The 10700-nt window shown below is 38.0% G+C and overlaps 2 protein-coding genes across 5 annotated transcripts; one reads left to right on the forward strand and one right to left on the reverse strand.

Annotated features, from left to right (window-relative positions):
• The first annotated feature begins 269 nt into the window (after positions 1 to 269).
• LOC120013095 (heat stress transcription factor A-5) lies at positions 270 to 5374 on the forward strand. 3 transcript variants are annotated; one of them, XM_038864750.1, is made up of 3 exons: positions 270 to 703; positions 3269 to 4565; positions 4981 to 5374. In XM_038864750.1, the coding sequence occupies exons 1-2, from the start codon at positions 464 to 466 to the stop codon at positions 4526 to 4528; spliced, it is 1500 nt and encodes a 499-aa protein (XP_038720678.1). In that variant the 5' UTR covers positions 270 to 463; the 3' UTR covers positions 4529 to 4565; positions 4981 to 5374. The 3 variants fall into 3 exon arrangements, with proteins under 3 accessions (XP_038720678.1, XP_038720677.1, XP_038720676.1); XM_038864749.1 differs by having other exon boundaries at positions 5001 to 5374; XM_038864748.1 differs by lacking the exon at positions 4981 to 5374 and having other exon boundaries at positions 3269 to 4748.
• A 928-nt stretch (positions 5375 to 6302) lies between these two features.
• Positions 6303 to 10504, reverse strand: LOC120013096 (peroxidase 57-like). Of its 2 annotated transcripts, XM_038864752.1 has the most exons (5): positions 9701 to 10504; positions 8075 to 8272; positions 6972 to 7137; positions 6642 to 6872; positions 6403 to 6559 (listed from the first exon to the last, which is right to left on the reverse strand). In XM_038864752.1, exons 1-5 carry the CDS (start codon positions 10031 to 10033, stop codon positions 6543 to 6545), a joined length of 945 nt encoding a protein of 314 aa, XP_038720680.1. In that variant the 5' UTR covers positions 10034 to 10504; the 3' UTR covers positions 6403 to 6542. The 2 variants fall into 2 exon arrangements, with proteins under 2 accessions (XP_038720679.1, XP_038720680.1); XM_038864751.1 differs by having other exon boundaries at positions 6303 to 6872; positions 9701 to 10497.
• Positions 10505 to 10700: the final 196 nt, after the last annotated feature.

The raw sequence follows: 10700 nt of genomic DNA on the forward strand, positions 1-10700 counted from the left end.
GATTTTTCTAAATTAAAGTGAGAGTGAGTTTTTTTTTTATCATTTAATATGTTATTTCTTATACTAAACACTCCGTATAAAATAAAAATGAGTTGGAGGTGTTTTAATCTTATACGATAGACATCGTATAAAAATCACATTCGATAATTTCATTAAAGGATAATTCGATACTATACAAAGTCTTATCATCCCATTCAAACGGAGCCTTAATAAATATAATATAATAATATCATTGGACATTGGGTCGATAAAGAAAATTTTCTTCCAAAACGGACCCAACCCACCAAAAACTTTCCTTGAAGAGAAAATTGGCTAGACTCTTTGACAAGTCAATCCATGAATCAGATTACATCACGCCTATGTTTTCCTAATTTTAATCCATTCGAAATTTCACCCAACTGTTCGCCTGTTATCATCCACTGTTTATACTTCCGACGCCGATCCGATCCCCGATTCGAGATCAATGGAAGGAGGTACAAGTTCCGGCGGAGCCGGAGCAGGAGCTGGTGGAGGAGGGCCGGCGCCTTTCCTGATGAAGACGTACGATATGGTGGACGACTCGGCGACAGACGCGATTGTGTCGTGGAGCTCTGCTAAGAACAGCTTTGTTGTTTGGAACCCTCCGGAGTTCGCGCGCCTCCTCCTTCCTACCTATTTCAAGCACAACAACTTCTCAAGCTTCATTAGGCAATTGAACACTTACGTAAGCTATTTCCACCTCCACTTCGTCTTTCTCTTTTATGCTATTATATGATATGGGAACAATAAATTGGTTTTGGTTTTGCTTCTGTGTTCTGTGTGTTCTGGATTGCGGTTGGTGTTCTTTTGTTTAGCTTTTATTGCTGATAAAGGATATTATCTTGTCAAACACTGTATACTTATTTGAGCTGCTGCTTCCTTCTCAATCTCTTGGATTGCTGAAGAAATGTTTCTTTTCTTTTTCTGGTTTTCCTTTAATTTCCTGTAGCTTTTCAGCTAAGAAGACGACATCCCAATCACTGACTGGGCAGATTATTTTGGTTCCCTTATAGCTGATCTGATTCCTTCTTATAGTTTTATCACTGATTTCTAACATATGCACTTCTGGTTCCATTGTAATTTCTGTGTTATTGGAACCTCATTTAGATAGTTTAAGCTCCTTTAGATTTTCCTTTTATATTTGTGTTTAGTTTTTCCAATTGCTGTACACAGTATAGTTTTGTTTACTTGTTCTGGCAAATATGATAATCAATTGGTAAATCTGAGTCGGGGTTTTACAAGATTGTCTCGCCACCTTTCACTTCGGCTAAATCAAAGAACATTAAATCAATTATTTTCTGGTGAAGCTTATTACAATTTCGTTCAATGAGTAGGATTCTCTCTCTCTATCTCTCGTTAAAGTAAAACATGACAGGAGATGCAATTCCAATTCTATTTTTTTAGGCACAAAGAACATAAGGCAAGACACTTCTATATATTATGGAGAGAGTGTTAGATGCTAATTACCGTTTGGCAGAAGCTATATCTTACAATTGTATCTTGCCTTGGGTCTTTTTGTTGCTGCTGGAAATTAATTAAACAAACATGCAAGTTTTGAGCAAATAGATGCCAAAAATGTGCTAGTTGTCATATTGTTTGGTTTGCTGCAAATCATCCCCTGTCTCCAACCCTCCCAACTTCATATGGTATAATCATATCAAGCTGCTTTTAAGACTAGTAAATGGTGCATAGTTTTCCATTGATAGGTTTCGAAAAAAATTTCTTGGAAAACTCTTTTTCTTGTGGAGCAAAATGAAAGTTTTTTCTTGGCTTCTTTATTGCTGCTGTCTTTTATTGTTGCTGTATTTTTTATAAACTTTTATGGTTGCCTTGAAATATAGTTCTTTATATTAGTCCTGTTCCCTTTACATTAGTACTTTTTCTTGCATACATGCTAAGGTACCAGGGTTTCCCTCTTTTTGGTGCTTTTCTCATTCATTAGCCCCATGGCATAGTCGTTACCTCATTAATATCCTTATTTACATGTCATCTAATGAAAGCGAACAATATGAGCAGTGAGCACAAAAGAAATATAGTATCCTTAGGACTTACCTTAACTTATTATTTATTAACCACTGAAATAGATAATTAGGAAGAAATGTCAACAGAGTCCAACATAGGTTGAATATCAATATTTACTTTTCCGTTTTTTTTCTTCTTGGATAAATATCTATTTCTACATGATTTTATTCTTAATTCTTTTATTGATTAATGGACTTTCATTAGTTTGTTAATCAATCTATAAAAATTTTAAAGAAAAACGAGAAGAGTTATATATTTATCAGTGTTTTCAAGAGCGTTTGTGATGCGCGTTTCAATGCGCGAATTGGTGCAAAATGGCATGAACAAGCACCAAAGCGTATTGATTAAACGAAACCAATTAAGCATATGTATTTTTGAAGAAATACGTAAAATTCGGTAATTCGTTGAAGCGTGGCGCAACGTACGCTTCACAGGTTTATGAATATGCTACATCGTTTTGCCTGGTTTTGGGAATAGAAAAAACAAATCCAGAAGTTAGGTTAGGTAGTAAGTTGAAACCCATCTACTGCAGTGAATTGAAAATCGAAATAGCCTCTGACTTCCGATCTGCCACCTCCAACCTCTGAGCTGCGACTGACCATTGCAAGTCACCCCCGACAGTAGCTGGATTGATTCACTTGGAGCCACGTCCCCACCTGCAAGCTGAAGGACATTATTTGCTTGGAGCCTGCAAGCTGCGATCTGATTTCGCGATCTCTCTGGGATCTCCTTCAGTGGACTTAGGGCATTATTTGCTTGGAGCCTTGTTGTGTTATCTGAAGGATAGTGTCTTGCCTTAGGCTTGCTTTCTTGCATGATAATCAATTGGGCTTCTCTTATTACTAGTCCACATCTCTTCCTATTAAAATTTAAAACGATACAGTTCATACATAGTTGTTTGACTTTGAATTCATTTTTGTTTTTGTCATTTTTAGTACCATGGACTATTTTAGTACCATAGATTTTTACATGAATATGCATATATTTCATATATAGAATTATATTTAATATAAATATTGTATATTTATATATTTTTAGTATAAAAAATATTTTCCCAAAAAACTTATGCCTCAACGCATCAATACTTACGCCTCGTCTTGTAGAGCCGATAACGCATCGCCTTACGTTTTCCCATTTGAAAACACTGATATTTACGTTAGCTGTGATTATTTTACCGTCTATAAATACTAGTTTTGATGACTGAGGTTGTAGTGTGATTTGATGGCAGGGTTTCAGAAAAATTGATCCTGAGAGATGGGAATTTTCTAATGAAGATTTTGTAAAGGATCAGAAACATCTGCTTAAGAATATCCACCGAAGGAAGCCTATTCACAGCCACAGCCACAGCCACAGTCACGGCCACAACCATCCTCAAGGTTCCTCGATGGATCCAGAAAGAGCAGCTTTTGAAGAAGAAATAGAGAGGCTTTCACGCGAGAAAGCTGACCTTGAGGCACGTGTTGCAGCATCTGTACAACGGCGAAAAGCTGCAAAGCAGCAATTGGATGATCTAACACACCGGACAGATAGTGTGGAAAAGAGGCAGGTAAATTTGCTTACTACATTGGAGAAAGCTGTCCACAACCCTGCTTTTCTTGAACAACTTGCCAAAAAAATTGAATCTTTGGATGATTTGGCATATACTAAGAAAAGGCGACTTCCAGAAGATAAATGCTCGAAGACAATTCCAGAAAGCAGTTTGTTGGACAACGATAGTAGTTCTAGGCCCGAGTTTGGGAGTGTCATTAATCAAGATTTTTCAAATAAGCTTAGACTGGAATTATTACCAGCTGTTTCAGACATTAACTTGGTCTCGCGTAGCACACAAAGTTCAAATGAAGATGGGGGGAGTCCCCTGAGAAATGTGTCTGATGGAGACCCAAAATATGCACAGGCAAGAACAGAAACTCTTTCATTTGCACCCGAAACTTTAGAGCTTTCGGATACTGGGGCATCATTTGCATTCAAAATGGATGAATCATTCCCGCAGAAGGTGCCAGCAACGGAAGGCACAAAACTACATTCTTTGCAGTCGAATCTGGGTTTTAATGAAGAAGTTGATGGCCATATGTCCTGCCACTTGAATTTAACTTTAGCATTTTCTCCATTGCAAGTCAACCAAATTCCTAATTCATCTAGGGGGCCCCAGCTAGGTCAGGGGATTGGCAAGTCCCTAGAGTCTTCTTTTGGTGAAAATGCTAAAGAAGCTGAGGGTAGAGTTTTTCCGAAGAACAGAAATGCAGATGACGAGGATGCAACCTTACCTTCCTCAAAAGATATTTCCAATAGCACCCAAGGGCCACCACCTGCTCCCGTTCGAGTAAATGACGTATTCTGGGAACAGTTCCTCACCGAAAGACCAGGCTTTTCTGACAACGAAGAGGCAAGTTCTACCTACAGGGCAAACCCATATGATGACCAGGATGATAGAAGGTCAAGCCATGGAATGACCAGAAGTGGTAAGAACAAGGACCAGCTTTCCCTTTGACCATGAAAGTGGTTGCACAAAAAAGACTATTTTTCAGGTATTCCCATATTTTCCTTATGTTTATTTAGTACATGACTATTTATGAGGGTTTCTCATAGTGCCTTTATGCTTTACGGACTCCAAGTTTGACTCGACGTAAAATTTGATAGTCTTGTATGTTACGTGTTTGAAATTAAATGGTATTGAAATTCGACACTTTCCTTTGGTGATTGCTTTATCATTCTTTGGAGTTTATTTAAGTGAAAAAGTTACACCAGCAAGGCGGTCAATGGGTTTATTGGAAAATTAGATTTGGTGGATGGATGTAAAAGTTTTGAATAATTTTGATGGCAATATATATATTGCTGAGATATGACGATCAGAAGGAATTCTCTCTGGTTCTTGGTAGACTGATGTATGTTACTTGCATTTCAATGTCAAGTCTTAAGTTCTCAACCATTACTAGCTTTTAGCCTGCGCATTACACTGATAGGTCCGAACAAGAGGGAGAGGCGGGGAGCACTGAGCAGCCATTGATCCAAGCAACTTTCAATTTAGGGCTTTACTGACAGAGGAAGCTAAACAAGGAAAATAGATTAAAAGAGAATTGAGCCCATGACATAGGGCTTTCACATTATTAGAATGTAAGCCCATAGCATTGTAAGTTTATAATTATATCAGAAATGCATATGGGTGGGTGGTGAAAATGAATTAGAGGTGTATGTTTATTCCTCTTCCTAATACTCTGTCATCAGTTATTTCATCTTTAATTTGGTTTTCTCGCGACTGATTATGTCCTGAATCTCTCACTCCTGAATTTGTGCTCTTGCTATTCTCCATATTCAATAGTATTTCATATAATCGCCATGAACAGAGTTTCGTGATGCTCTCTGATGTGCTGTTTACAGTGTTTGTTAATAAAACTACTGAAAAGCTTCTCTGTAGTGTGTACTTTGAAAAGGGACCACTGACGCTCATGATTGTTTCTAATACATGTTGAACTTGTACTGGCATGGTACCACTGATTTTTCTTTCATAGGAGAAAACAGCAGGCTCCATGTGTTCGTGTTTGAAGGTGTTTTTATGTTTGGGTTATAAGAGCCGTTGTCCATACGGACGCTCGTATCGGAGAAAATTTATGGACCGTACATACGAGACCATTCTCTCCTTCTTGTCTCTGTCTTTCGGGCCGACCATTGTTTCCGACAACTGACCCACCAAATTGAAACTCAAACCACCATGATCAAAACCCCATAAACCTTGACCACTAACTTTCCGAATTCCGACTAGTATCAAGCCTGAAAGGTGTATACCACTCGGACGAAGAACGATCCCGATCCAGCCACCCGACCCCGCTGCCGCCAGTAACCACCATCACCAAAGTATTTTTCAGGGTGTGCTTGACCTAACACACCACTTGGCCAACTAGAGAAGATGCTGGAAACACGGGAAGAGGAGGGAGATGGAAAGGAGAGAAGTGAAAAGTTCTCTCGTCTCAACAGTTAGTCAGAATAAACCGCTGAGATGAGAAGGTCCCGCACCGGAGAATTATACAGTTCGATACTAAAAGTTTCTAGGCAACCTAAAGAATTCAGTGGGCATTATCCGTAAGCAATGCTTCATCACAAAATAATCTACCTAACGGTCTCTCACTGCAAAGGATTCAGTAGCAGCACAACTTCACACATGGACAATCCTTAACTGGTTACTTTGCATTTTTAACCAATGGAGCGGCCCACACTTCAACCTTTCATTCACAGTAAAACGTAGTTACCAACAATCAGAATCATGCCAGTTACAAACTTTTAGGCTAAGAACTCACAAAAATATTGTCCTGTATGAAACTGTGATTGTCCTACTTAATATCAGAGTTGAGAATTTTTGTTTTGTGACAATTAAGAATTATGGACAGGCAATGAACAAAAGGTTCGGACTTCACCTTGAGAATCAGTCAAGACGCCAAGGTTTGACATTTTCACCATTGCTCGGGAAAAATCAAATCTAAATGTTGATCCATCATCTGAAGCGTAAGCTCTCACCAAACTCGCAGTCCTGTCATCAGCCATCAATTGCTGATCAGAAAATAGAAGTCCTCTGCCCTTAAGCAAGCCTTGGAAATAATGGGAATCCAGACCTGCTCCCAGAGACATAGAAGATGATAAACCCTGAGAAAATGCATCTGCTCGCCTTGATCTCATGGAAAAAAGAGATCCATCAGTGCTGCTATTCTTATCATTTTCGCAGGTATTTATAATCTCATTACGGAAATCAGAAGCTAAAGAAGGGTCTGGCAGCCCTGTCCCTGAAAAGTTGTGGATACGATCCTGAATGAACTGGCAGCCTATTTTGCCAATATTATGACCCCCTGCCAAAATAAAAGAGAAATAAATAAAGCATCTGACTTGGTGAAGTGAATCACATATTTTCCAACAAAAAATTAAGAAATTGTTTCAAAATCGGATACCTAGAAGACTCACAGTATCTCTTTCGTCAAAACCTCTGAGAGAAAACAAATTGAGTATTTGGGAAATATTATCACTGGGTCTTGGAATTTGTGCAGCTGCTTCGCGGAAGAAGGATTGCAAACTGTCTCTTCTGCCCGTAAACACTGGATAGAATGGGCCACCAGCCTGTATATCATGGAATATACATTCTCATTAGAAAAGCAATACCAGTGCCAGCTATGTTGAAGGCAGTGGACCAAAATAGCTAGTCATTAATTCAGCATAACAATTGTTGTTCATTAAGTTGCTAAACATGTAAAGTTGAAAGTTTTGATTTCCCAAAAAATAAATTGAACTTTGATAGCTAGCTTACTAGATCCAAGCTTCAGCGTAGTCTTTTTAGATTAAAGGAAATGTAGAAGCCTGACTATTTCCAAAATTTTGTTCAGCTTCTTAGTAATCAACAGAAGATATAGGAAATAGAGAGAGTAGTTAATTAACATAGTAGTAAGTTAAAGTAGGAAAGCACTTTCTACGGTTCCATATTGATATTTAAGTAGCAAAAAGATTAGAACTGTTGAACATCTAAATTTAGATAGAAGAAAATGAAAAATCTGCAATTGGATGAGCCTGATAGAACTATTTAGAAGATCAAGATCACCTTTGACAGAGCAAATTTTTCAATAAGTTAGCATAAAGAACATTGTCATCCTAACATGTAGCATTACTCCCTCTCGGGTGATTAAAATCAGCATGAATCACTTTCTTCTGTTGCTTCCATAAGATCTCTCAGCAAGTTAGCATCCACATAAGGGTTAATGATCATACCACCGCAGAACCTAATACTGTTTCCCATACTTCCGAAGAAAGGTTAATTTTCAGGACAAAGATAAACTAGAGATATTTTCTGATGCTAATGATTTTAAAAAAATGTCGGGACTCCTAAAGTGCAGTCTCACACAATTGAAAATCTGGATAATCGATGTAATATAATACCAGATTTAAAAAATGAAGTTTACCAATAACTGCAGAAGGAAGAGTAATCGAAGCCTATGAGAAAATTAAACATCCAAAAGAACAAAACAAAGAAAAAATTTTTGCAAATGCAGCGAGAGGAGCAAACCAGCACAATGCCATCCCTAGTGGCCAGAGCAAGTATATCTGAACACGAGACAATCCCTGGACAAGCCTTTTCAAGCTCTTCCTTTATCATGTCAATTTTGTCAAAGCCCCTCAAGGATCTGTTTGGAATAGCCTGCCGCTCAATGGCATGGTTTTGGTTGCCATTGCTGTCATCCAATAGCACCGAAGCATCACATCCCTGATCACATAAATCCCCCATCATTAAAAATCAGTAAAGGTAAGAATTAAAGTACATAGCAAGGATACAAAGGGAGTGGCAGCTAGGCAGGGTGGAGGAGCTAGTGCTGAAGACCACATTTTCGAAAGAAAACAATCACCATCAAGAGTAACACCTTCTCATTTAAAATAAACACATGGAACTAAGATCAAAATCAAGTTACCCTGATCCACCATAGAAACAAAACTTTATGACACAGTTAATTACTGGAAATGAAATGTCAGCGCCAGTTGAATTGCCAGTTAAAATCTTGCAGAATTTCCATCAATAATAGCAAAAAGGAGGAGATAATCAAAGGAATTTTCATAAATCTTGTGTTCACACGAAGCTGATAAGCTCTCCTTTCAGGTAAAAAAACAATATCAGAAAATAACCTAATCAAGGCTGAAGTATTAAACAAGGAAGCACTGAGAATCTAGATTTCAGTTCCAAAAATACTAACAATTCTTCTTCTTTTTTTATTCCAAGTCAAACTATAAGAAAAATATTTTTTTTGAACTTGAACATGATTTGTCACATCCTGATGCAAGAAGTGCACAATCATGTTACATACGAATGTAGCAACAAACTGAGCTTTTCCTACTTAGTTCTACCTTTCTTCTTTGAACATGGGATATAAACTACGTCGAATTCTTCAAGAAGACAAAACCAAAAAGTAAGTTTCAAAAACTGAACCAAGCTTAGAGTTGTAAACAAATTCAAAGGAAATTCATGGTGTTGTGTGCTTTTGATCTAGTGCAACATCGATGTGATTGGATCGTGGTGGCTTCATACATAAAAGTAGGATTTATAGAGGTAATAGGATGTTGGGGCGTTCGAACATGGAAATTAGGACTACCAAATCTCCTGTAAGTCTGCTCAACCTTATACACCGGAAATTCAATCCAGCCCCTTGTCAGGATGTGTCTATATGGGGGTCAGGGAGAAGATGAGTCTCAATTTTACCATGAGAACACCATTTTATCCGCTCCTGTCTTCAGTTCCAGACATCTTGCTATGTTATCGAATCATGCAGTTGACTATCTCAAGTCTTTATGTTACTTCAAAGTTTATAAGATATATCATATATGAACTTGAATCCATGTTTCCATCATCCACCTCCTTTAGGATTTCCCTAAAGAACTAAAGTGTGCCGCTTAGATTTCAGGCAACCATACAGATCCGTAAACGCTAGAACCCTCAGAAGTCACAAATTGCAGAACAATTACAGCATAACATATTTTAACACAAAATAAAGAAGAACAAAACCGAAATATGATGTTATAACACCTAGAATAAGATTAGAACGCATGAAAAATCATCGGAGTCAAAGAAACCACAGCACATGTAGTAACAACGCAAACAGCAACCATATCATGAAATTAGTCAGAAGATTACGAAGATCCGTACCTCTATGAAACAATCATGGAAAAAGAGGCGTAATAGCCCTGCGGACACGTCATTTTGGTCCGAAAAAATCCGAGCCATATAGGATCTGACAATGGACTCTGCTTGTGGACAAGACTGACGATAAAAATCGTATTCAAGACCGATTTCACTCACAGAAGTATCTTCAAGATACAAAGAGGGAAGGTAATCATCTTGGGGTTCGTCGAAGGGAATGGGGAAGTCGAAAGAGGAGTTGTGTCGGTTCATGGGAATCCTCAAAGAGATGATGATAGAGATACACAGAACGAACAAAATCCATTTCTTGTTGATAACCTTCGTGATCACCATCACCATCTTCAATCTCCCAATTCGAGTGAATTCTCAGAGAGATGGAGAAGAAAAATGGTTGCGTGTTAGCGAAGATTGTAGATGGAGAGAGAGAGGGTGAAAGAGTGCAAAAGGCGGGAAATTGGAGTGGTGTAGTGGGTAGCTGAAATGACTGGAATGCCCTTCTAACGGAATTCGTCACAGCAAGAAAAAAATCTGTTGCGGGTGGATAGTGACTGATAACACGACTTACACTAACAATATATATATTTACAATTTTATTAATTTTATTTTCATCTTGTTATTAATTATTTTCCATAACCTTTTTTGTATTTTAACGAGTCCAAAAACAATTTTTTGATTTTTATGAGTCCAATAACAATCTTGCAAAAATTGGTGTAACGATTTTCATACTAATTATGAAAGCCTCGGATCTTTTACTTAACACGCCAATTTTTTTTTCCCTTGCATTTATGATTTGAACCCTAAAATGGGTAAGTAATCTGACCGTTAATTGCCTTAAAATGTTATTTTCTGAAATCATAGCAAACTCAGTGCTTTTTAGGGTGTAGGTTACCTTCCATGCCGAGGCTGGGGCATCCTCTATGACCATGGCCGTGGCCTTGAATTTGCACTCTCCATTGGTTTTCTGTCTATCAAACTTGGAAAACTCTCTTTCTGCAGATGGCTTGTT

This window comes from Tripterygium wilfordii, chromosome 13 (genome assembly GCF_013401445.1).
Source record: "Tripterygium wilfordii isolate XIE 37 chromosome 13, ASM1340144v1, whole genome shotgun sequence".
In the NCBI taxonomy this organism is placed as follows: domain Eukaryota; kingdom Viridiplantae; phylum Streptophyta; class Magnoliopsida; order Celastrales; family Celastraceae; genus Tripterygium; species Tripterygium wilfordii.

Coding starts and splice junctions, on each gene's coding strand:
- LOC120013095 (XM_038864750.1), top strand. CDS start 464: ATGGAAGGAGGTACAAGTTCCGGCGGAGCCGGAGCAGGAGCTGGTGGA. Junction 704..3,268: donor TTAGGCAATTGAACACTTAC/GTAAGCTATTTC, acceptor ATTTGATGGCAG/GGTTTCAGAAAAATTGATCC.
- LOC120013096 (XM_038864751.1), bottom strand. CDS start 10,033: ATGGTGATGGTGATCACGAAGGTTATCAACAAGAAATGGATTTTGTTC. Junction 8,273..9,700: donor TCCATGATTGTTTCATAGAG/GTACGGATCTTC, acceptor TTATGTGATCAG/GGATGTGATGCTTCGGTGCT. Junction 6,873..6,971: donor AGATACTGTGAGTCTTCTAG/GTATCCGATTTT, acceptor TTATTTTGGCAG/GGGGTCATAATATTGGCAAA.